The sequence below is a fragment of the Gekko japonicus genome, unplaced genomic scaffold (assembly GCF_001447785.1).
Source record: "Gekko japonicus isolate JY-2015 unplaced genomic scaffold, Gekko_japonicus_V1.1 scaffold480, whole genome shotgun sequence".
NCBI classification, from domain to species: domain Eukaryota; kingdom Metazoa; phylum Chordata; class Lepidosauria; order Squamata; family Gekkonidae; genus Gekko; species Gekko japonicus.
Genome location: NW_015175370.1, coordinates 890,427 through 916,845, shown reverse-complemented (window position 1 = coordinate 916,845; position 26,419 = coordinate 890,427). Strand labels below are relative to the sequence as shown.

The following is a 26,419-nucleotide window of genomic DNA, read 5'->3' as shown; positions in this document are numbered from 1 at the left end:
CAACGGTACCTGCCCTAGCAGAAGGTAATTGAAACTGGGGGAAAGGTTATGCGCTTCCCCTACTCCCCACCCTCAACTACCTCACCGATCTCCAAAGCAGCCACACCAAACTGCTAATTAATTTTTTAAAAAATATATTTTATTGAAACTTTTTCCTTATCTTATTGTAACAGGAAAAAAAAAACACACAGTGTAAGTAATTGCAACTGCTAATTAACAAGAGACCCAAAGGGGCGGGGGCAGGGAGAGATCCACATCACAAATCTTCCGAGTCTAGCCATCAAAGTTGCTGCTGCTGCCGCCTGGGCAACAGATCTTTTTTAAAGACGGATATTTAGAAAAGGAAATTCCCACTTCTTTGTGCAGATTAAGGTGCTGGTGTTGACCTGGATAGCCCAGGCTAGCCCAATCTCATCAGATCTAGGAAGCTAAGCAGGGTCAGCCTCAACTAGTATTTGTTTTTATTCGTTAAACACATTTTAAAGACGCTGCATAATATAAGAATATAAAACATGAAAGAGTATCATAGCAAAGAATATCATAACAAATCAAAATATGGTAAGATAATACTTCAGCATAATATATTTCCATGTATATTTCCATTATTTCCAATCTATTCCTCGGCTAGTACTTGGAAGGGCAACCTCCAAGGAATACCAGGGTCATCATGACGCAGAGGAAAGCAGTGGCAAAACCAACTCTGAAACCTCTCTTGCCTTAAAAACTAAGTCCGGCTCGCCACCTAGTGGTGCCTACTGCTAGAAGAAGTAGAACTTCTAGCTGCCAGACAATCTTAGGATCATAATTATTGTGCAGATTAAACTTTGTTTTTACAGGAAATAAAATATCGCGCAAGCTGTTCAGGGCTTTTAGGTTGGAGTGGGGCATAAACTGAACACATAGACTAAACAAGGACTTAAAAGCTGCAAATAAAAGCGGAAGGGAACCTCTCCTGAAGCCTCTTCAGAGCTGCAGTCATCTCTGATGGACTCCAAAAACCCAGAAGGATGCCTCACCAAAAGGCTGGATAGGACCCCGCCCCGATCCTGCAAACGCCACACAAGGTGCTGTCTATCATACACAGAGCCTGTCGTTCCTCCGGAGAGCTCAGAGCCGTTTCAGCTCAGACCTGGACCTGCACGTTTGGGAACGGAACTGTTTCTGCAGAAACAACTCCCCGCATCATGCACCTTCAGACTACCAGCTGGGTTCCCACTTGGCATTTATGCACGGCTCCAGGGCTGCAGAAGTGCTTCCTTACTACTTTATGGGCTGCCTTTCCCGTCAGGCTCAAGCCCCCTGGCCTGGTACAGGCACACACCACCATCCACACAACACACAGCCCTGAGAGCTGCTGTATCAGAAGAAGAGAAGCCAGAGACCCAGGACAAAAATCAGTGTGATGCAAATGATCAATTAATATGCTACAATGAGAGCCAGTTTGGTGTAGTGGTTAGGAGGGTGGACTTTAATCTGGGAGAACTGGGTTTGATTCCACTCTCCTCCACATGCAGCTGCTTGTGTGACCTTGGGTCAGTCACAAGTTCTCTCAGAGCTGTTTTCTCAAGAGCAGTCCTCGAAAGAGCTCTCTCAGCCCCACCTACCTCACAGGCTGTCTGTTGTGGGGAGGGGAAGGGAAAGGAGATTGTAAGCCGCTCTGAAACTCCGAGTGAAGAGTGGGGTATAAATATAATCTCCTCCTCCTCCTGCTCTTCTTTCTCCTCCTCCTCCTCCTTCACATGCAGTTGCTGGTGTGACCTTGGGTCAGTCACAAGTTCTCTCAGAGCTGTTTTCTCAAGAGCAGTCCTCGAAAGAGCTCTCTCAGCCCCACCTACCTCACAGGGTGTTTGTTGTGTAGAGGGAAAGGGAAAGGCGATTGTAAGCCACTCTGAGACTCCTTCGGGTAGTGAAGGGTGGAGTATAAATATAATCTCTTCTTTTTCTTCTTCTTAAAATTGAAAAGGGCAGTGGTTTGGATCCCATAGCTCTTTCTTGCCTATGGCAGGGCCTTCCCCCTGGCGCAAGGAGTCTTCTCTTGGTGCCATTTCTTGTGTCAAGGGAAGACTCCTAGAACTGGGGAAGGGGACACCGCTAGTGGAAGAGATCTGCAGGATCCACACACACCCCACACACACACCCTATAGAATATGGTTAACTGGGATAAACATACCAGCTGCAGAGTCCAGTTTTTCAGAGAAAGAAACTGAAAGGAAAAAAAAGAATGAAAGTGAGCACTACTGAATGTAGCCAGTTCCTCTAATGCAACAGGCCACCAGATCAAGGCAGTGGATTTCCTTTGGCCAACTGGTTTGCAGTAAAGCGGCATCCACCACTCACCCATCTCCCTTCTCTTTGATTTAAAAACTCATCACAATAGAAGGATGGCTCAAAGACTGACTGAGCAGTAAATGAGCTTTACTGAATAAACTGAAGCTCAATCCAGACAGGGGTCACACTGCAACATGTCTGCCCCTGGCCCGGCTAAACTGTTCCCTTCTCAACCACAGTAACCATGTAAGATGGATTCCCCATGATCGAGAGCCAGGTGGGTGGAAACAGGCACAGATACAGGTCTGTTTGTTTCATGGTTTTAATTTTTTTTAAAGGGGAAGTGTTCTTTTTTAATATTGCATTTTATGACTATTGCAAGCCGCTTTGGGACTCTAGTAAAAAAGGTGGGATAGAAAGCCTACAAATAAATACATATGAGCTGCTGCTGGAAAATCCAGGAGTCAGCCTGAGTGGCTTTATGCACACACAGCCATCCATCAACAAGCAAGTCTGCAGCTCAGGGGACTTATTACCTGTGCGTCTACTGACCGGAGGCTTGGGGCTTTTCTCTGTCATGCTGCGCCTTTAACCACCTTCAGCGGGTGTGCTAACTGTAGCCTTTCCTTGAAAACTAAGATCTGGCCACGGTTATCTATGATCTGACCACACTGAGGTTAAGTTACTACAGTGTGACCTATGCAAGGCTGTCCAGAAGTGGACACAGCACGGCCTGCAATCTCAGTGCTGTGCCTAGAACCAACTGTGTCCATGTTATCAAGGCTCGGGTTGGGGGCCTGCATCAAGAAATCAGGTACCCCCACACACAAACACACGTGTGCAAATTTGTCTCTGTTCAGAGGCTGCTTCACTCACACAAGTCTCTGTGTGTATTTATTTGGCCCAAATGCCACTTCTTGCTACTACTGCTAGATTAGATTACTGCGGTTCACTCTACATGGTGCTGCCCTTGAAAAACATTTGGGAACCTTCAACTGCAGCTGAGATGTTCTGCAGTGTGTCGTAGGGACTAAATCATTCCAGTCTTGGCTCATCTGTACTGGCTCCCAATCTGTTTCTGGGCACAATTCGAGGTGCTACCCACCACCTGTCAGCAATCGGCAAGATCCCTTTAATTGCATTCTGGTAGCAATCACCAGAGAGAGACGCCTGGGATCCATTAGAAACATAGCAGCATATTTTGAGCCTGAATGTTAACTGAGATCAGCGTCCTATCTGAATTTAATGTAAGTTACTACTAGGTTGATTAGTTGTAAATACTTTGTAATTTGAAATATCTTGTATGTTTTCATAACAAAGGGAATATTACTATATTACAGATTTCTTAAAACTTGTTGTCTAACACTTATGAAACAGAGAGCTTTTGCACCATTATGTAAGTAAGCACTAAGATTATTGTATTGTCTCTTGTTATTGGTGTAGCATGTATTCTAAAAATTGTATTTTTGTACACTACAGAATATCTCCGGAAGAAGATCCATTTTTTGAAAAGTTGTTATATAATCCGGAGACTACGTAGATTATGTACCTTGGTTCAAGGATTTTCTTATGATTTGTTTATCATGTTGTAGTGCTTCAAATTGCAATACATAGATAGCATTCTTTATAAGTCTTAATGACTGATTTGTGGGTCAGACTATCACGACTGTTGGCTTTATACTTGTTTACTAAATTTGTTAGCCACCTTGGAGGGCCCTGTGAGGGCAGAAAGACAGGATATAAATTTTGTAAATAAATCAATATGTTGCCCCTTAACTCTCAGCAGCAGCTTTCGAGATGCTGGGGAGCTGCTGGAGAAGGAAAGAAAGGTCCCTTTCCACAGACCTCCTCCATTTATGGGGGCTTGAGAGCCAGTGTTGTGTGTGGCGGATGGCACGATGGACTAGGAGCCTCGGTGACCCGAGTTTGAATCCCCACCTCTACCATGAAAGCTCACTGGGTGACCTTGGGCCCACCACAAACTCTCAGCCTGGCCTACTTCACAGGGCTGTTGTGAGAAAATGGGGGAGGGGAAAAAGATGTTGTACAAGCTGCCTTGAGTTCAAAATGGGGAGAAAAGTAGCATATGAATAAATACAGGCAAATGCCTGGGTCCCCCCCATAATCAAGTGCTGGAACTACTGGGAAGTGACAAGGATAAAAGAAAGTGGGGGGAAGAGTTACTCACCGCATTAATTTCTCCTGTTTTAGGACCCCACGGTGAATTTGGCTCCAAAAGCACATCACAGTCAATACTCTTCTCTTCACACAGCCCAATTCCAGAATCACTTAAAAGAAGCAACGGTTTAGGAAGGTTATGGACCACAGTTGTATGGATACCACAGAAGCTTGCACAGCTGCCGATGTCTCAGTCTGGGAATTATTTCATCCGAGAGATTAAAATTGCATGAGAAACCCTAATATACATCTACATCTTACCTGTTTAGATCTTTTTCAAAAGGCACTACTATGACACTTCTGTGCTGACACAGGTCATTCAGTATCTTGGCGGTCTGATAGGGCACTGCATCCCCACCTTCGCCTCCAGCAGGGATGCCAATCACATGATCCCTCACTTTACACCCCTTTCATTTAGACAAGAGAGACAAGAGAGGTACCAGGTTACACAGCTTTGCTTAATACCGGCATAATCACTAACCACGGTTAACCCAAATCACGGTTTCACATTCTTTTACTTATTAGAACATGTACCCCGCTTTTCCTTTGGGCTCAAGGCAGCCAATCCCGGTTTGAACATTTGGAAGCAACACCTAACCATGGTTATGTTCTAGCTTCATACAGAAGAAGCAAGTACAGTTACTTTACATACAGGTTTGCATATCATTTTAAATGGGCCTTGGAAAGTGTCAAGACAGACACAGCTGGCAGGCATGTTGTACGGACCACATTATTCTGAAATCATTGCTTGCAAATTTTGAACCCACCAGTGGAAGAGGAGGCTGTCGCCTTCGACAGCCCCCACTACCTTTACAAGCAAGTGGCTCATCAACTGGAACAGAGGAGCAGGGTGCACAATTCCAGACCAGGGACCTCAGTGACACCAGCACCAGAAACTGATAGCAGCACGGAGGCTGCATCTGCCCTGCCAACAAAACATAGCAATGGCATTGTCCTGGTACCATGAAATGCCGGCCAAGAAGACTGGCAAGAGGACCCTGAGCACAACTTGGGACAACTTCTCTCCCTAAAATATTTCCTTGGTGTGACCCTCACCTGCATCTTAGTCATCCTCTGGCTAGCTATTAATACAAGTAGAAGGCTGGGTCTGATCTATCAGAACTCGTCTTAATGTTCTTAGGACAGTAAAATTAAGATCTGATGAAATCACCACATATTACTACTTTCTTTGATTAGCTTCACAGGAGGAAAAAATGCTGAGATCTGCTCCAACTCATTCAATGACAGGCATCAAAGCATTAACACCACCCCCTCTTTGCTGGAACTTGGCTCTGGCAGTTCCCTCTACATAGTGCAAAATGCAAGTCTTGACAGTCTTCTCCCAAACACCTACTTTTGGAAGTGGAGCAGGATCAAACCTAAGAACCTTTTGGTTACAGCAGGCATAGACTCCAATGCCGGGGGAACCAAGAGCACTTGCAATGCCTGGGTAGAGGACTGGTTGAGTGTGATACTGGCAATGTGAGAATTCAGTACACAGGAATGTCTGTAAGAGAGATGCATTAAGAAAAACATCAGCACCACTCTCAAGAGCTCTACTTTTCCTGCTTAAACATGAAATGCAGTGCACCTAATCATGGAGATATGCGGTGGCCAATGTTCCCTCTAAGCTGTGGAGTCCTGTGAGCAAAAATTCTACTTTGTTAGCTACTGGTATTAAAGTGGTGAGCGAGCGATTTGGCTACTGTATAAATTAGTTGACTCTGGAGCCCTCCTTCCTGAGCTAAGACAAAAATGGGTGAGCCAGAGGCTAAAAAACTATGAGCTAGCTCACACTAACTCAGCTTAGAGGGAACACTGGCGGTGGCTAATGACTGGACACCCCGATGTACATATTAAGAGCAGTAGCTCTTAAAATGGAGGAAAATGCAATATCGGTGAAACCATAGTCTGTACGATCACAGAACAGTTTTGCAAAATTAAACTGGTTACACTGTCTGTTATTCAATCCTGCCAAGTGTTCAAAAGTTTAATTCTACAAAATTTAAGAAGTGCCATTTTCTACAGTTTTGGGAGGAGGAGAATCAGGAGGGGAAGGCCCCCCCCCCCCACACACACACCCCAGTACTCACTTGATTGCATCTCGAACAGGTCAGCCAATTGATAGTTCCCCAGAGACGCCAATACACGTCTCGCCAAGATTTCAACTCTTCAAAAAGACTCAGCAAGTATTCGTGGACATCCCAAGATTTGTCTCTGTGTACAGAGACAAGCAACCAGTCAGATGGACCAGACTGCCTCAAATTGTCAGTAGTAACAGTTCTCTGCCCTCCTTCCCTTTTACCAAAGTTACACACATGGGGGAGTTAAGACAAAATAGTCTGAACAACGCCGTCCCTAAGAATCCTCTCCAGAGAGGAAGCCCCACAGAACATGAGTAGGATTCTTAATGGACCTGCCTAAGATGGTCCTGATGGGAGAATCTGCTTGTGTCGTGAATTCCCTTAAGAGGCAAAGGGGGTTTTTTATAGAAGGAAAAACTGGCTGGGGCTGCACTAGGAGGCACCTCCCACATCCCCTTGGGCCTCCCAAAATAGCTTGTCATCTACACAGGATTGCCCCCAACTCCATGTAAATGGGGTGGGGGGGTACCACCACCAGTACCAGAGCCACAGAAAAAGATATGGGCAATTAGACAAGTCCAATGACGACACAGAGTACTCATATTTCTTTATAATCCACTTTCCTCACTGTATCTATCGTTTGCCTTTCTCAAAGATTACACCTTGTGAATTGAGAGCAGTCCATAAAAAGACAGCATTTGCCACAACAAAGGAACATCAACAACTTGTTGTGGAGGGTCCTGAGCCAGGACACGTAGACAGGGGATCCTTGAGCTCAAGAGAGGTCATCCTAGTAGGGGAGACAGCCAGTGAAGATGCACTATGGTTTCCACATGGAAATGACAGATGAGGAACTTGATGATGCTCTTCAAGAATGGGTCTTGTCCTTCTATTCTCTTCTAGAGTCAAGAAAATATGAAAATATACATCCTGCCATCACTGGTTGGGAGACACAGGCTCCATTAGAACCTATCCAGAACAGCCTCTGGATTGCTTCAGTCCAATGGGTGTTTCAGTGTGGTTGCTGAGCAGGGAGAGGCCACCAACCTCTCTCCTGGCACTCTCTGGAGAGTATCCAAGACTGTCTTCCCTACCACTGATCTGGTATGGTCAGGCTACAGACACTTCCCGTAACTAACGCCCAATTCTGATAAGCAACAACTATTTAAAAGCGCAGTCAGAAAGATTGTTTTCAGAACTTCCTTTAGGCAGGAATGAGCTAGAATATTTGCTAGAAAACTGTGCCTTGAGTTTAACTGCTCGGAGGCCTTCAGCCTAGACACGTATTTGGACATGTAATTTGTGTGACCGAAATCTACTGTGTGCCTGGTGATGAGGAAAATGGAGAAACTGACATCTTCCTGCTCTAAAGGCTGCAGATGGCTATTTGCAAGGAGGAGGAACCACCTTTTTGGTCTTGCCAACAATGTGAAGAAACCCCATTGTGGTAAATGACAGACAGGCTGGGGTGTCTCAATGCCCTGACAGAAGCTGTGAATGCTTCTCTCATCAAAGTAGACTGAATTATGCCTTCAGGGTATGATCACAGATCCATACCTTTCTGAGGTATCGCATTCTTCATCTTAGAATTTTTCTTTATCCTGTCTCTGTGAAGAGGAAGGGAAAAAAAACACAGAGCAAGGGAGAAAATACAAACCAGAGGGAAAAGAGAGAGACTGATGATGAAGGGCATCCATTTCCCAGCTTGATATCTCTTGAAGGAAAGTAAATGTGGTGAGGAGAGCAGAGTATTCCATGTCACCTCTTCTGCTCAGCCTCATAAGCATTAATTTCTCCAGATCTTTTCTGCATACTTAAAGAAGGCGGGCTCAGAAAAGCTCTTTGGGAAAACTGCATTTTGCTGCCCTCTTATGGTGAGTTTCTTGTACGCAGAAAAAAGAGGCAGAAAGAAAATGAGAAAATCCATTCTAGGCCTCGGATGATAGACAGGTAAAGTCAGAAAATGTCAGAAGCCCCATCTGCTGCCATGAGGAACAGGGGAGAAGCTATGCAGAGCTTGGGGGAAAAACTTGACTAACAAGTTCCCCTCAAAAACATCCCAATAGTCTGAAGAAACTTCCCCAAACATAGGAGGTAGAAGAGGCCATGCCTACCTAGGGAACGCGCAAGTAGCTAGCACCAAATGCTCCACTGCTAAAGCAACTAATGTCTAACCCCTCAAAATGGAACCAGGGGTTGTCCCACAGATACAAATAGGGTCCCCAAGTGCCAACCATTCCCTAACAACAGACCTTAATACTGTCTTCTTCTACAGAACTCCATTGTTCTGCAAATCCAAGCGTCAGCTGCCAAGGAGGGTCATGTGACTGCCCAGAACTCACTCCTCAGATTTTAAGACTGAGGGGGAAAGGTAAGACACAACCATATGAGGCTGTCTCGTTGCCCCAGACAGCTTTAAGCAGCAAATAACTTATCCCGTCCTCCTTAGAAATCCTGGCCTACAGAAAGTAATAGTCCCTGACAGCTGGCTAAAGCCAGAGGGGGACAGACCAGGAGAAATCTGTAACCATGAACTGACAAGAGGCAGGAAAGAAAAGACTGCCTCTAAGGATAAAGAATAAATGGACATAAGTCTGACATTAGAAACTACAACATTCAAAAACCAGTGGGGGGACATTTTAACCTTGCAGAACTTTCAGTTGCTGACCTAAGAGTAGCAGTTCTCTTACAAAGACATTTCAAAGGGAGATCAGAAAGAGAAACTGCTGAATTGCAACTTATAAAGAAGCTCAAGACAATGCATTCTCCTGGACTTAATCGAGACCTAGGTTTCCTGTCTCATTACCAATACTGATTTCTCCACACCAACTACCCCTCAGCATATCACACTTAATCCAATCACGCCTGCTATTATAATTCACCTGCTATTGTCATTTGCCTGCTAATGTCATTCAGCATCTGAAATCACTCCACTTCAAAATATAGGACAGATGGACACATTCTAGCTGTATCTGAAGAAGTGAGCAGTGACTCATGAAAGCTCATACCCTGCCACAAATTTTTGTTAGTCTTTAAGGTGCTACTGGTCTCTTGCTCTTTTCTACTGCTACAGACAGACTAACATGACTGCCCATCTTGATCTAAGGATAAAGCGAGAGGTGCCTCCTAGTCTAGCCCCAGTCAATTCTTTCTTCTGTAAAGAACGTCCTTCCAAAGCAGAGGAGTGGGAGATCACTCCATTGTCTCGACCACTGGAGGGTACCAAATAGGGGAAAGGAGTCTTTCTACACTTGGTTTCAGTCCTTTTTGTAGAGAGCAGTGGGGGGAGAAGCTAAATCAGTACCTTGGGAATTGACATTTCTGTACTCTCCCCCAGCTTATTTAATATCTATATAATACTACCTAGCAAGACAGACATCAGCTGTGGAATTCAGCATCATCAATATGTTCATGACTCCCAGCTATATATTTTCGTTGAAGCCTCTGGAAGCAGCTGTTTCAGTCCTGGGCTGATGCCTGGATGCTACCATCAGGTGCTTAAAGGAAAACAAGCTAAAACTGAAGCCAGATTACATGGAGGTGACACTGCTTGGTAAGGTTGATTTTTGGAGGGGGCTGCTTTGCCAGCTTTCGATGCACTGCCTCCTAGCTTTTCAAGTACCTGGGAGTACTCCTGGACCTGACTTTGCTACCGGACGAGCAAGTTGGTGCTATTACTAGGAGTGCTTTTCCCCATTACATCTGGCTCATAAACTGTTCTAATTCTGGGACTCAACTACATGAGGCTGCCCTTGAAAACAGCAATTGGTACGAAGTATAGTACCCCGTTTACTCACTGGAGCAAATAATCTCTTACAGCACTCATAAGTATACCAGTTTTAGATCAGTCACATAGGCTGCCAATATGTCTCTGAAGTCAGTTCGATTCACAGAACTGGCTTTGATCTTCCTTCACAATTTACAACCCACATACCTGAGAGACCGCCTCTCCCTCCGCCCACATAACAAATCCACTCCTGACCAGCAATACCTACACTGCTTGAGGGAAATTAGATGGCTCAGTCATTAACAAAGGCTTGGGGGGGGGGCAATTCCACTTTTTTGCAACAATTTGCCCAATAAGGGAAGCACTGTTCCATCTCTGCTTTCTTTTAGGAGAGTCTGTAACACAGCTGTTCCGATGGGCTATTAGTTTTAATGGTTGTTTTAGAGTTTAAATAGCTTAGGGTACACTGTCTTGCATTATTGTTGGAAACTGCTTTAAGTGGTAAATGAAAGACTGGATATTAAATGCCTTCAAGAAATAATCAGTTATGTTTTTAAAGCCAGTAACACCCAGTGGATGGGGGGGGATGGCAGGTGTCTTTGAGGTCTCTAGAATATCTGACACAGAGAGCTTGAAGAGTTTACAAGTTAAAGAATCTACTCCAACATAAATTAAAAAGCAGAATGCCATAATCCTATACAGTATCCCAATGTGTTTTATGCTGCACCTTATGTGGACATAGATAATATTTCCATGCTGATCCACGTTGATCTTTCCAGGAATACATGGGATTCTTCTTTCAGTTTCCTTAATCAGAAGTTTCTTACATAAACAGCACCTATTCAAAAATACGAGATTACTGCATGAAGTTGGAACTAAAGATTTTACCATGGAAAAGAGGAGCATGCCAAGCCTAGACGAAACAGGGGGGACAGCACTGTACCTATATAGTGTTGCTGCGCTGCCCTGAGAATCTGGGTTCTGGTACTCGGGATCAAACAACCTTTCTATCTTCTTGCAAAAAAGTTTGCTGTCAGTAACAAACAAGAGAAGAAAGATTTTTTAAAAAATGGAAAACACAAGTTGCTCAAAATTAAAGTGTTGCTTTATATAGAAAATAGAAAGGAAGCACTTCTCTACAAGTAAGAGAGCGAGAGTGGTGTAGTGGTTACAGTGTCAGACTAGGATATGGGAAATCCAGGTTCAAATCCCTACTTGTGCCATGGAAGCTCACTGGGTGACCTTGGGCCGGCCATGCACTCCCTGCCTAACCTACCTCACAGGGTTGTTGTGAGGATAAAATGGAGGAGAGAAGAATGATATAAACAGTTCTGAGTCCCCACTGGGGAGAAAGGTGGGCTATAAATAAAGTAAAATAAATAAATAAAACTAAAAATAAGAGAATTTTAAACGTTGAGTCTCTGCAGAGATTCTGGTCTCTTCTCAGTTCCCAAAATATGGGGCAGTTATGAAATTAAAGACATAAGTCCTAGTGCCTCAGGGAAGTAAGAGACATGTTGTGGCCATTGGACGAATTGAAAAAACAGTTACTAACCATGGGCTCGGGGATGACCAACATAGTATTTCTTTCCCACTCACCCACCAGTTCTCCGGCTGTCTGGGGGAAGATTTTGGCTTAGTGGTGAAGCACATGTCTGGGGCTGGATCCAGACTAAAACTGGCAATTTCCACCAATCCCCCTTCCCACTGCAGCCCACTGGCAGCTTCCACCAGATCCCCCTTCTCACTGCAGACACCCTCATGTTACCCCTTCAGGGGCCCTATCCCCCAGGTGTGCCACTTTGTAGAGATCAGTGGGCTGAGGGGGGAGAGGCAGGAAAGTTCCATTCCACGGCCAGTAAACTTAGTCTGGATTCAACTCGTAGCATGCTGAAGGTCCCAAGTTTCGTCTCTGCCACCTCTCGATAAAACATCTCGGACGGCAGGTGAGCATGTCTGTGTGCGCGTGCTCTTCTCTACCCCAAGATCCCAGACAGCCACTGCCGGTCAGAGTAAACAACACTGGATGGGCCAGAAATGCTGGTTCAAAGAGACATCCAAAAATGAAAAGGGTGAGGGAGAAGGAAAAACACCTGCACAACAGAATGTATGAAGTGTTGCGGACTTTAATCAGAAGGAGACACTTCTTTACACAGAGAGTGATTAAAATGTGGAATTCGCTGCCAGAGGATGCAGCTGCACGAGTCCTGACAGGAACGCCAACGACGGCACATATACAACCTGTGGTGTGCCAGCTACACTGGCTTCCAGTGGAGTACTGAGTCAGATTCGAGGTGTTGATATTGACCTTTAAGGCCTTGAGCGGTCTGCGTATCTCTGGGACCGTCTCCTCTGGTATGTCCCCAGGAGAGCATTGTGCTCTGCTGAGAATAATCTGCTGGTGATCCCTGGCCCCAAAGGTATCTGGCTGTCCTCAACCAGAGCTCGGGCTTTTTCAGCCCTGGCTCTGACCTGGTGGAACTCTCTGCCAACCTCCATCAGGGGCCTGCGGGACTTAATGCAATTCCACAGGGCCTGCAAGGCAGAGATGTTCCACCAGGCTTTTGGTTTGAGGACAGCAACGGTTTCCATCATAGCTGGCACCCTCCCCTTCACTCCTACCCTGCCCACTTCGGCCTCCTCCTTTTCCAACTACTACTACTAGAATTGTAGTAGTAGTAGTAGTAGTAGTAGTAGTAGTAGTAGTGATGGGCACAGGCATAGACAGCTTTAAAAGGGGATCAGATAGGTTCATGGAGGGACAGGTCCATCAGTTGCTACAAGTCATGGTGACTAAAGGGAACCTCCACATTTGGAGGAAGCCAGCCTCTGAATCCCAGTGCCAGGAGGCAACATCAGGGGAGGCCTCAGCTTCTGTGCTCTGTGGTTGGCCCACCAGAAGAACTGGTTGGCCACTGTTTGAGACAGAATGTGGGACTAGATGGACCATTGGTCTGACTCAGCAGAGCTCTTCTTATGCTCTTCATACGTGATCTGGGTACAACAGCTTCAAGAGCAATTATTGAGACATTTATACCTTACTTTGACAAGCCTTTATTGGCATATGATGTTTATACCCCTTTTTTTCCCCATTGGGGAACGAGGATTTGAACCTGGGCCTCCTAGACCCTGGTCCAACGCTCTAACCACTACACCATTCTGGCGGTCATACAGCATGGAGGAAGGCGTCTGCTTTTTTCAGACATTCAAGTCCAAAGCCAAGCTGCACCTCTATATGTTGCAACCATTATTGTTACAAACACTTTCACAGATCAGTTTAATATCACAAGGATTCAAAATCCACATTTTGGTCACCAATCCATCATAAGACTTAATCAACAGGTGGCTGTGAACGATGCTAATGGAATACAAAAGGGCAGGTGACAAGCTGCTGTGTGAAAAAGTACACAGCAATGGAATTAAAAAGTACCACCTCTTAAATTTATCTCTCTTGTCCTTCACCTCCTCCACTTCATTATGCGTGAAGAGATCAGCTATGCATGTCACGAGATTAGCATTGATACAGTTCATGTTGCATGGTGTGGCTACAATAGCACTCATATTTTTGTGGCAATAGTGAATACATTTTTCCACCTGTGAAAAACAGACAAACAAAATTGTGGATGACACAAGGTAGTGGCCTAAAGTGAGACCCGGCCTGAGATCATAACATGGGTGGATCTGGATAAAGTAAACGAAAGCAGTGCAAAGATGCCCTCCTCAGCCAGGCACACAGCCACAGAAACACATGATGGCGATATTCATATGGGCATAACCACGGGGGGAGGGGGGGAAGCATTGAATAGAGGAGGGAGGCCTTCACAAGTGGCAGGGGCTCAAAAGCCTGGAATTCAAGTGCTGCAAAGGAGGTTTGTAAAAAACTATTAACTTGGGTTAGAATCCACACACAGCCTGGCAAAGAATAGCTACACAAATTGATCCCTCGTTTCGTTCACAAATAATCAGCACAGTCATGTGTGAAGAAACTGAGCAGATTATCTTCAAGTTTGAACAGGCTTATTTGTAAGGACTGAACCTGAATTATGATACAGATTTATCAAATGTTGCATGGAACAGAGAAAGTGAAGAGAACTTCTTCTCCCTCTCCCCTTAGCATAGATGGCTTTAAAACAGGTTTAGACAGATTAACGGAGGAGTGGTGCATCAATGGCTACTAGCCAGATTAACTAAGCAGAACTTCCACATCAAGAGGCATAAAATCTCAGAGAACTATATAATGACAAAACTCAGTGTTATGTAGTGAAAGTTTGTTTTTGTTCTACTATTATTGTATTATTGTTGTATTTGTTGAAATGATTAATAAAAAACCTTTTAAAATAGAGGCATAAAATCTCCGAATACCCAGGGCCAGGAGGCAACATTAAGGAGAAAGCCTTGGGCCTCTGTGCCTTGTTTGTTGCCCTTCCCCTTGTGCAATACAGGATGCTGGACTAGACTGACCAACTGGCTGATCTAGCAGGGCTCCTCTAACATTCTTTTGAATGTCTGTTACACGGAATGTCAACACGGGGGGCGGGGGGGGGGCGCTAAAGCACCCCTGAAGCCAGAACAGATAGGTTCAGTCCTCCAGCTACAATTCTTAAGTACACATACATTCAAACTATTCCCATATTATTAATTTTTTTCCCTTAGGTTTTGGGGTTTTGTTTGGCATATCTCAGTTGCAACAATGCTGCTATTAAAAGAAAGTCAACCAGACAGGAATACTCTTTTTTAAAAAAAAGTGCCCATCATTTCTGAAATGAGTGTCCCTTTAAGGACAGCACCATCGCAGAGGTAACATACATGGATGCTAAAGGAAACACTGGATCACTTGGACTAGGGCCATAGGGGGAATGCACTGCCTTCCGCAATGTTAAGTGGCGCTTCTGAGCCTCAGAATTCCCAGTCTGTCTGCATATACTCACCAAGGAATCCATCTTCAGGAATTCCGAGGAAATGAGAATTGAAATAACATTGCTTGGCTCTAAAAAGTGAATCAAAAGAACAAGGTAAAAAGTTTGTTAAGAGTAATTAAGGTTTACTTGCATGATTTGTAAAAAGAAACACTACAAGAGATTCTTTGCATCGCAAAATCCACATTCCATAAATCAGGAATAGGCAAGAGAGAGAGGGAGTGGGTATTGGATTCGGTCCCTTCTATAGAACTAGTATATATCTTGACATGGTGTTTTCTGAAAAGGAAAGCAGTCCTTTGCATTCAGGCCACATCTGAGCCCTAATAGCTCTCTGCCTCCTTATTTCCCCCCCTACCATCCCTAGTCATCCAAAGGGGATTAACATAAAACCTGTTCTAAAAACTCACTTCCTGGAGGCAAATCAAGCCACATACACAGCACAATGATGTGAAAGACTTCTGAGGCATCAGAACGGATAAACCACTTCATATTGAATGATAGGCTGGGGTGATGGAGGGAAATCCTACTTTTAGTGCTGCCCTCATCAAAATCTTCCTGCCAGTAGGAAATCAGCATAGCAGAGAACACACTGGACCATTTTAATACTTAGCATGCTATTACATCCATACTTAAGAAGAGCCCTGCTGGATCAGGCTGATGGTCCATCTAGTGACAAACACGACTTATACACAATTGGGGCAGACTGGGATCTCAACACAGCGGCAGCAAGTGTGCCCGTCTCACCTAGTTTGGCCATGAGATGTCAAGAACTCACTATGGAACAATGTAACTTTTGAAGAACAGTAAGTACAGGATTGGAAGCAACTGAAAATTTATTTATTCATTCATTCAGATTTTTACCCAGCCTTGAGCGCTTGGAAATGCCATTGATTTCAGCATGTTCTTCTCCACTGAAATCAATGTAAGAAATACAAGCCTCTAGTATTTTCAGGATTGCAACCAAGTGTCAACACTAAGATTTTACGTAGAAAAGAGCACTAGTCTAGTAGCAACTTAATAACAAAATCTGTGGCAGGGTATGAGCTTTCATGAGTCACTGCTCACTGCTTCAGATGATTTTGTGTAATCCTTCAAAACGTAAACCTATTTACATTCTCACTCAAGAAGGCTTTCTAGATTATTTTACAATAATCCCAAACTTGGATAAAATGAAGCATCCAGCATTCAGGCTATAACCTATATCTCTTTATCTACATGTGTCCATTTCTTTTAATCTTTTCTTATATATCTAATTGGTTTTTATAAACATTGCTGTTTTCCTCTGAACCTTCTCTAGTTTGCATGCTACTGTGAGTCCAAAGGACTGCATCATTTTCATAACAGGCTGCTGGACAGAAACTCCTCAGTCTTTCAACCATAGTTAACTGCCTTCCTTCTACCTTCCAGAATTTGGATTTTCCCCTTTCTTTTCAGAGTTAAGCATGGTTAGCATTACACAGGAACATTTTGTTTGTTTTGCATAAACCATGGTTAGCTGCAAATCAGCACTTGCAACCATGGTGAGAACCAGACTGCAAATTCTGGTACGTGCAAACATACATGGCATCCCTGATCTCCTAACCATCCTTAGGAGATCAGACAGTGTGCTTCTCCTCCACCAGGCTAACAAACCCAATATTTCCAGCCAACATCAGATTCCCCAGCTGCTACACACTGGGCTTTTACTATCCAGCAGAGAACAGGGCAGGGAAATTTACCTTGCAAAATAATTTGGCTTACAGACTTTTAGTCTGAATAAGAAGTCAGGCTTTTCAGAAAGGGAATCTTGCAGCAAAAATGAATAGATTTTCTTTTACCTAAGGCGGGGATTTCATGCACCTCATACTCCTTAGTGTTCCTTTTAACATATCTTATCAACCAGTTAAAGATGTGAACGTCACAGTGAACAGAAATGTCCACCTCTTCCCAGCGCTGGGCATCCATTGACAGATATTCAGCAAAGTACTTCATTTCAGAAATCAAAAGATCGCGTGGGCAAACAAAATCTTCCTTCAGATTTTTTGCTTCATCACATACATGGATCACCATATTTGGCCTTTGTTTGAAAAGAAACAAAAGTCACAAGGAAGAACGTTATTTTAACTTTATTGTCAGGAATGGTTCTATTACCCCTCAATTAGGTTTTAAGTCTATGTGAAACATACATCCAGAAGAGAAAAAAATCAAACAGATGGTGTCTTCGGCATACATTTGTGTGGTAATTATATAGATATCTGAAGATGTAACTAAGACTTCAATTAAGTATGTTTGCAGGAGGAAGATTAAAATATGACAAGAATGCAGACTAAATTGGAATAATTTTGACATGGTGGGATAGCGTGCTAGGTGAATTTGCAAAATTTGGTATCAGATCTCAGCTTCTCCAAAAACTCACAGCGAAAGAAAGGCTTTGGGCAAGTCCCTGTCTCTCAGTTTTGGCATCTCCAGCTAATAATGGGGGGCATTCATCAGGACTGTACATATGCAACAGTTTCACAAAAACAACAGAAAGCAGGAAGAATATGACCACAGGTGCAAACTTCCACTTTCTGAGAATGAGAGCCAAACTAGATCCTACAAGTCTGCCATGTAAGAGTTTCCCAGTTTGTTTGCTTTTTCTTCTTTTTAATGAAAAGCAGCCAAAAGAAGGTGCAGGTCTGAGTGGAGGAATGAAAGGAAGGAGGGCCGATTAACTCTTTACTCTTGAACTGTTATCCAGCTTCTCTATCAGCTGCTGGTGGAAACCCACCTGGAAGAGACAATTGTGAGCCAAAGGGTTAAGTGCAAAACAACACAAAAACCCGCTGCCATATTGCCACTTCAGCTCCCAGTCACTGGAAGCAGCATTTCAGGGTTTTTTTAAAAAAGATTCAGGACACTGTTACATGTACTTTCTGTAATGTATATTTTGGCTCCAAGTTTTACAAACATTGCTATGTTTCTAGTCCTAGTCTAGAAGGATGCACTTCATAATTCTAGTCTAGTCTAGAAGGATGCACTTCATAATGCATGGGAAATGCATGCTGAGTTCTCCAGAGCCAAAGGAATGACTGGATATACAGTCCACTGTTGGCGGGCAGCTTTAGCATAACTGTTTGCCCATCACCATAGTTGGCAAAAATACAAAATATATGCAAAACAACAATTAAAAAATTACAGTATGAGCTATATAAAATGCGCTTAAATTGTATATATTAAACAGATTAAAAATCTGGTTTTTGTTGGTGGAGAATTTGGATTGCAGGGGTGCAAATTGTTTAAATTCCTTTAGCATGGATTATACCCAGCCCTGGTATCAATGTGAAGACAATGTGTGTACTAACAATATATTATTTTAGGAGCTGCTTCATCTCCATTTCACTGTAATTGTCCTCAACAAATCATGAGCAACTATTTGCTACAAAATGTAACCTCATCCACATTTTGAGGAATGCAACTTTGTGCAAGTTCTGGATTTTGTTTCCTTTGATAGCAGGATATAAAGACAGGCTGCAAGAGGCTTTTGCTCCAAGACAGAGGACGTTGGGTAAATTCACGCTACTCTTTCTTGCAGAGAGTCACCCCTGAGATAAAACTCCTGTGTTCATTAACCCCAACAATGTCCTGGACTCAATGCAATTCGCACACAGATATCCTGTGCATGTTTAAGTTAAGTAGCCTTTATTGGCATGGAAATGCATATTGTCTCTGATTTCAGAAGAGGTTGGGGAGGGAACCAAAATCCAAAAGTTTTACACAGGCAAAAGAGGATGCTTTTACAATATAGACCCTTTCCCTGGAAATGTTTTGCAAGAAAAAGAACTCTATACGCATGCTCAGGAATTCCTGCCTTTCTGTTACATACCCCATGCCTGTCACAGAGGATGCTTGGGCACCTTTCGCATATAAACACAGTCTGTGCGGGAAGCACTGGCCCTTATCCCATGAACCAAAAGCAAAACTACTTATTCCATACTTCTCCATGGCCTAGTTTGGTAAACAAGCAGCTTTTCAGCAAGGAAGGATAGCCATAACATGCCTTTTTACTGAGGAACAGCCTGGAAAATCTGAACATTACTGCTCTACAAAAGGTCTGTGAACTCTTGACTGGCTTTCTCAGGGTTCAAAGTACAAATGTCAGCAGGACAAAGGTAGAAGTGATATCACTGATCATATCCTTCCCATAAGCAACATCTTAAAAAGCTTGGCACAATGTACATGGGGCACGGGGGGGGGGGGGGAGACAGACACCCTTATAAGGGCATTTTACCCCCTTCCTCCGAAACATGGTGCGGTTCTTTGGTCTGTTAATAAAAAGTAAAAGGTTGTCCTTACTGAAACTGCAAAAAGTAGCAAATTGATATGGAAACATGCCCCTCTTTCCTCAGTGTAAATGTAGAGCTGCAATAAAAGAATGCTGTGCCAGCCAATCACAACTAAACTCTCCCCCCCCCCAGATTGTGGGGAGACCCCCAAACTGTGTTCAGAGATCTCAGTCCTCTCCAGACCATTTATGTTGACTGTTTAAAGATGGGAGAAGTATGGGACACTTGAAGACTCCCAGATTTTCAGAGCTGGAGCAAATTGCAACAATAAGGAGGAATCTGCAAATTCTTGAATAGTTAGGCTTTCCCCGGATTTGTACATTTGTTTTCAAGGAACTAATTAGGGAATGCGCTTATACACTGCCTTTTCTTCCCTTAAGGCCAACAACACCCACTCCTTCCACAAGCACCCACATATCCCCAACCCACCAAATATGCCTATGCTAAATCCCAAAGGGGGGGGGGGATATGTGTATAACAACCAGAATTTCACAGATCTCAGCGTTACCTAGCTTTCCCAAAAGCAAACAACCATCCTCCTACCCTTGTGTTTCATCAGCATTTTCTCCACCTTTATGTGCAGGGCATTTCTCACTTTCTGAAGAGCAATTCCTTGAGGAAGCTACACTTGGCCTTCCTTAAATACAAGGGGGGAGAAAAAGCATTAGGACATCGTGACAGCGAGATGGTGTTTCTCATATGTGTCTGCAACTGGTGGTCCCATGCCCAGAGGCAAGGGAGACACTGCCAGAAGGAAACCTTTTGCACACTTTTTCAAAGGCAATTGAATCCACTCCAGGGGAAAAAATAACACGAAACCAAATCATTTTCAAGTGGCTTGTCTTAAAAAGAAAAAGGTAGGGAGAAATAAAAGCACCACAGGAAACATCTTAGCTACCTATTAAGTACATTCTCTCTCCTGAACTATCCTCTCTATGGGAAGATGAAAATAGGCTGCTGCACCTTCTAACACTGGCAAACCCCTGCCTCCAAGCACAATGTCCATGCATTCTGCCCACAGCACACAGAGAAAGAATCACACGCACGCATGCTCTATCAGTTAACTCCGTTCAGCCTGGTTGTCTACCTTTTTTCCTCCCCAAATATAATTCCATGCACTGCCTATTTCTTGCTTAAAGGGGGGGGGGGGTAGGCAAGGAAATTCCTATCTGGTAGACTTGCCCTTAAATGTGGCATGAACAAACCAGTTTATGCTCCCTTTACTATTCAAAACGTCCCTCCTGTTCCAAATAAATAGTGATGGGATCTCTTTGACAGCACTGAGACAAAGTCCAGGATCTATTAGGTCAACAAGATATCTACAGCAAACAAACAAAAAAACCTTGAGCTAGCTCCCTATTATCGATGGTGGAAAGTGCTGTCAAGCAACAGCTGACTTATGGAGACCCTCCATGGGCTTTTCACGGCAAGAGACGTTCAGAGTTGGTTTGCCATGGCCTGCCTCTGCAGAGCAGCCTGGGACTTTCTTGGTGGTCTCCCATCCAAATACTACCCAGGGTCGACCCTGCTTAGCTTCTGGGATCTGATGAAATCAGGCTAGCCTGGGCCATCCAGGTCAGGGCTCCTTATTACTAGAGCTATATATTAGGACCTGCCCAGGAACTACCACTATAGCTAAAAACCTGCAGCCAACCTTTTGGCCAGAAGGTAAAGGTTCCCTTGCTTGAAAGCCAGTCGAATCCGACTCTAGGGTTGCGGTGCTCATCTCCGTTTCCAAGCCGAAGAGCCAGCGCTGTCCGAAGACATTTCCGTGGCCATGTGGCCGGCATGACTAAACACCAAGGTGCACGGAACGCTGTTACCTTCCCACCGAAGTGGTACCTATTTATCTACTTGCAATTTCTTGCTTTCGAACTGCTAGGTTGGCAGAAGCTGGAACTAGAGATGGGAGCTCACTCCATCATGCGGCACCCGGGTCTCGAACTGCTGAACTACTGACCTTCCACAGCCCACAGTTCAGCGTCTTAACCACTTGAGCCACCGCAGCTCCTTTTGGCCAGCAACTTTACAACAAATCCTGTGTTACCTAGTTACCTATTCAGCAGGTTGTAAGAGAATCTCATTCTCTCTTTTGTGTCTTTTCTCCTGCCCTGGAAGCCCCTTTACTACATGTTCTCAATATCACTCATCTCCTCCTCTCCCAGCATCTGCCATCCTAGCTACCTCACCTTAACACCGTCCATCTGTCTTCTCTTGGTCTCTTGGGCAGGGGGCCACGGCTCCATGGTAGAGCACATTCTACATGCAAAATCCCAGGTTCCATCCTTGGTATCTCCAGCTAAAGCTCTCAGACAGCAGGTTTCTCTGTAATCCCAGGTTCCATCCTTGGTATCTCCAGTTAAAGCTCTCAGACAGCAGGTTTCTCTGCCTCAGATCCTAAAGAGTTCCTGCCAATGACAGCACATAACGCTGAGCTAGGCAAACCAGTGGTCTGATACAGCACAAGTGCTGTGTCAACAGCCATGTCTCTATCTTATACTGCTCTTAAGATGGTCTGTGTATGGCAAAAGTTAGGCTTTGTCTTTCTCTCTGGTCAGTCCCATCCTCTAGAATGGCCTACCAAGAATAGGCACAGAAGAAACCTTCACTCCCTGCATACAGGAAGGTATCTGGTGCCAATCTGGTGGTGGTGGGGGGGTAAACTTAAAAAAAAAATAGATATGACTGAGTTTTTAACCTGTACATTGTTTTATCGCATTCTAGTGTTTTGGTATCCTTGCAACTGTTGTTCTCTTTAATAACCTTGAGTCCACAGAGGTAAGGCAGGATATTCATTTCAAACGAATGAATAAATACTGCCACCCGTCACTTTTTCATTCTTTTCTCTGCTTTTCTAGGCCAATACATATGCTCTTCATGACATTTCCACTTAAAGTAACTTGGGTAGCAAAAGCCCAGAGAGGTCTGTCTCTGCCTGAAACTGAGGATACTCGCTGCCAGACAGAGGAGAGCAATATTTAGACTGGCCAAAGGTCAGGCTCAAAGTCAGATTTGAACATGCAGCTCCAACAACAAGGGGCAAATAATTTCCCCTGAGGCTGTTTCAGTTTAAGGATAACAGCACACGGGGGGGGAGGGCGCAGGAGCCTCCCCCCCCAGTCCAGAGGCCGAACTGGGACCCTGCAGGGTTTTAACTGGATTTTGCCTACCGCTTCTGTGAGGCAGCAGGGGAAGCAAGCCGTGTCCATGGAACATCTTGTGCAGTTTGTCCCTCAGTGGAAGACAGCTTCACACCCATTCGGGGTCTCAAGCAGAGGTCTTCCCTAGTCCAGCCTGAGCGGCTTTAACTTGAGACTGAACCTTTGAGACGCAAAGCATGTGCTCTATCAGAGTCGTTATCGCCCTTCTCACATGTACCAAAATGAAGCACCCTTATAGCAGTTTTAACTGGCTTATGATTTATTACTGCAGGCTTAATCCTCACAAACAGCTTGCACAAGCCATAAATCCTCAGGCTACAAGAAACCCATTAATCTTGAAGACGTCACATGACATTTCATTCACTTAAACTATATATAGAGGTCTCTGCAGGATGATAGCACCAGCAGCTGCTAAGTTTATGCACAAACACCAACTTGCTTCTTTTATTAAAAAAAAGCCTTTGAAGTTCTGAATTATTAAAAGAAACCCCTCTGGATTATAAAGCTGTCAGAACTTTCTAAAGTAACCCTTATTAACAGAATTACAAGGGAATCAAAACAACAGTGGGAGGGATAAAGACACGCAACCACATTTCGGTACTTTGAACACCAACCAGGCCAACTAATAAAAATCAAGATATCTAGATGGATCAATATTTTAAAAAATGAATACCTGCATTTTGAGGATGAGCAACTGAAGTTGCTGGGAGGAGGTTTGCCATAGCATTGCTTATACCATTTTTTTCATCTGATATGTTCCAGAGAAGAACCATCTGAAAACCTACCATTCGTGGAAATGGCATCTTGTTCACTAGGAGGGTCCTGTAACTCTCCCTGGGCATCAAGAAGCGAGGATTTTATGTAAGTGGCTAGCATTTCAACAGGGCTTCCACCACTGGCCATTAGTGGGTTATAATGGTTATCAACTGGAGAATTTCCACTGCTTTTCAGTTCATCAAACCTTTTTGCACACTGTCAAAAGATAAGACATGGGAAGCGCTCAGTGCTTGATCCGGCAGCCCAAAACAAGGCTGAACCCACCCACCTCCAGCTATGGTTTGGACCTCCATTCTAGTGCTGTAAAACCATTCTCATCCTGATGCTGGGACTGTCTGACACAGGTTACAAGATTTTCATGTAACCTGCAACTGAGATTCTGAAAACTGTTTCAAAATCTGCACACAAGCAAAACCTGTAAGCACGTTTTCCTTCTGTGACACGAACATGCTAATCCAATCTGAAAACTGTTTCAAAATCTGCACACAAAATCTGTAAGCGCATTTTGCTTCTGTGACACGAACATGCTAATCCACAATATTTGCACCAGCCTATGTACCCGCAGTACTGGCAGTAAGGGAGTTGTGCTAACCCACCAAACAACCGGTACCTCAAGCCTGCTATTTTCTGGCAACAGCTTTCAAATCTCCCAAGGAAAGGTCTTCCCCATCCATACAACACAAGATCCTTCTAAAAGAAAATGTCAGTGCAGAGGAGGAAACCAAAACCTTCAGCACACAAATTCAGCACATCTCTAAGCTACGGTCCTGCCCAAAGTCCAAAGTGTAACATCATAATTTGAAATATTACGTTCAGGCAACAAAGGTAAGCACTCTGTACCATTCCTTCAGGTCTTACTACAAGTTTGCAAATTGGAACCATCTGATAACTATGTCCTAGTTATGCCAAGTCAAATATATATCAGAATCCCTGGAGGGCACTTGAGCATTTATACAGAAGAGTACACAGAGCGAAATCCTTCAGTGGCAATCGTCCTTCCCAGCACACTCTCTGCAAATGCACACCGACACCAATTTTCCCATAGATTGCCAGGCAAGGGCAGAGAATCTTTCACTTCCAGGATCCTGTGAGGCATCAGTCTTTCTCTTCTTTTCACTTTGTTATGAAAAGGCAGGTGGGAAGAAAGGGCTGTAGTCACAGAAAGAGGCCCAAATCTGCGGTGACAGCTAGAAAACCAGGACCCTGTCAGATGTCTAAGCAGTATTCTTACCACAAATTCACAGGCTCACAGGAAGCCGGAATAACAGGTACCCACCACCAATGAGGATTTAGCAAAAGTAATGTAACCCAAAGTCTCCTTCAGTGTTGCTGGGGAAGCACATTAGCAGAGAAGGAGCACGAGCTCAATTCATCCTTCTATAGCACCATGACATCACAGCACTCCATAAACGTCAGCTCTAGAAGTAGACAAGGCAGCCCAGTGATGTCACAGTGGATGGCTTACGCCGCCTCCCTACTCATCTAGTTCTCTCCCTTTAGAAATCACAACAACAGCCTGGTAACTACAGAAACTCAGTGCTGAAGAAGGGTCAATGTAAGCTCACTGTCACAAAGCAATGCTTAAAATTTGTTTTCAATTAGTTCCTAACATGAATATAAACTCTGCCCTGGCTGCAATGTACATTTGATTCACTCTCATGCAGTGCCCTTTAAGCTGTGGAGTCTTGCAAGCAAAAATTCTACTTTGTGAGCTACTGGCATTAAAGATGTGAGCGAGCGATTTGGCTACTGCATAAATTAGTTTGCTCTGGAGCCTCCTTCCTGAGCTAAGACAAAAATGTGTGAGCCAGAGGCTAAAAAACTGTGAGTTAGCTCACACTAACTCAGCTTAGAGGGAACACTGCTCTCATGCATTCCTGTGCAACACAAAAGTCTTAAAAATCAGAAACAATGTTCTGATGGAGACGACATTAGATAGGAAGAAGGCAGGGTATTCTCTTCACAAGTGGTACATAGTTTGAGCTCAACTGAAACTGGCTTTCATTTGCAGAGTCTTCATCTCATCTTCCACCCTTGCGTTAATTACTGTGCAACTTTGCTCTGCAAAAAGCCTTTGAGAGCAGGGTGCATGCTTGACAGCCCAGCCATAAGTCAGAACTTCTTAATCTTAAACCTCAAGTATCAAAATATCGCCTAACTGTTGATGTTGTGATAATAGTATCTTGTCCAAGTATCAAAATATCGCCTAACTGTTGATGTGATAATAGTATCTTGTCCGATTAGATTTCTACCTCAAGTTCACATTCAAGCAGTATGTTTAAGGTTCAGGATGACAGATTCAAGTTAAGCAAAACCTTCCAACTCTGGTAGAACTTTGGCAACGTAATAAGTATGTTGGGGATATCATGGAGTTGTCTTCTTTGGTTACCCCATTCAGCGTCATAGCAACTTTCTACTGTTCTGTGTAAGAATTTGGAGCCAGGAAAAGACAAAGAAAACTTACTTCTTTGGATGAATAGCCCGGCACTAGCCTTGCCACGCTGTCCCAGTTTATAGGCTGAGGAACCCCAATTAAAGAGCAGAGGATCATGTCCAAAACCATTTGATTATTGTCATATGGGAAATTATTGTTTTCAGAATATCCACGACTCATCATCAGGCACTAGAAAGACAAAAGGGAAAGGGGAAAACAAGGTAATTGCAAGACTCTCTCACCTAAAAGGAGACAAAACCTTATGACACTGTTCTGGGAACTTCTCCTTGCACTGGGGTTGAGGAGAGAGAGCCAGTGTCACAACACTCCACAAAATAATTTGTGCTTCAAAAGGCAGATATCTCTTCTGCACACCACACCGGGATTAAAGATGGGGAAGGAAAAGAATGCCGGTGGTGGAAGGCAGTGTGTTACAGACACCCAATAATGCTCCCTCCACAAGTCTACTGGGGCATGTCTTCTCCCAGACCAGGGCCTCTCAGTGGCTATCCCACCCTGCAGCTGGCAAAAGGAAGGACAGCAAGGCCTCTTTAAACAATCTGCTTC

The 26,419-nt window shown here is 44.0% G+C and overlaps 1 protein-coding gene across 1 annotated transcript in view; it reads right to left on the bottom strand.

Moving 5' to 3' along the window:
- The window catches only part of KIAA1841 (KIAA1841 ortholog), a 35,101-nt gene extending 9,069 nt beyond the window's left edge, over positions 1–26,032 (bottom strand). Inside the window, exons 1-13 of the mRNA XM_015425494.1 lie at positions 25,883–26,032; positions 23,427–23,613; positions 20,024–20,117; positions 16,994–17,232; positions 15,186–15,244; positions 13,691–13,851; positions 11,201–11,287; positions 10,985–11,095; positions 6,540–6,663; positions 5,801–5,953; positions 4,708–4,853; positions 4,457–4,556; positions 2,171–2,203 (exon numbers count right to left, since the gene is read on the bottom strand). Coding sequence (XP_015280980.1) covers positions 2,171–2,203; positions 4,457–4,556; positions 4,708–4,853; positions 5,801–5,953; positions 6,540–6,663; positions 10,985–11,095; positions 11,201–11,287; positions 13,691–13,851; positions 15,186–15,244; positions 16,994–17,232; positions 20,024–20,117; positions 23,427–23,613; positions 25,883–26,032 — 1,644 coding nt within the window. The remainder of the gene's footprint in view (positions 1–2,170; positions 2,204–4,456; positions 4,557–4,707; positions 4,854–5,800; positions 5,954–6,539; positions 6,664–10,984; positions 11,096–11,200; positions 11,288–13,690; positions 13,852–15,185; positions 15,245–16,993; positions 17,233–20,023; positions 20,118–23,426; positions 23,614–25,882) is intronic.
- Positions 26,033–26,419: the final 387 nt, after the last annotated feature.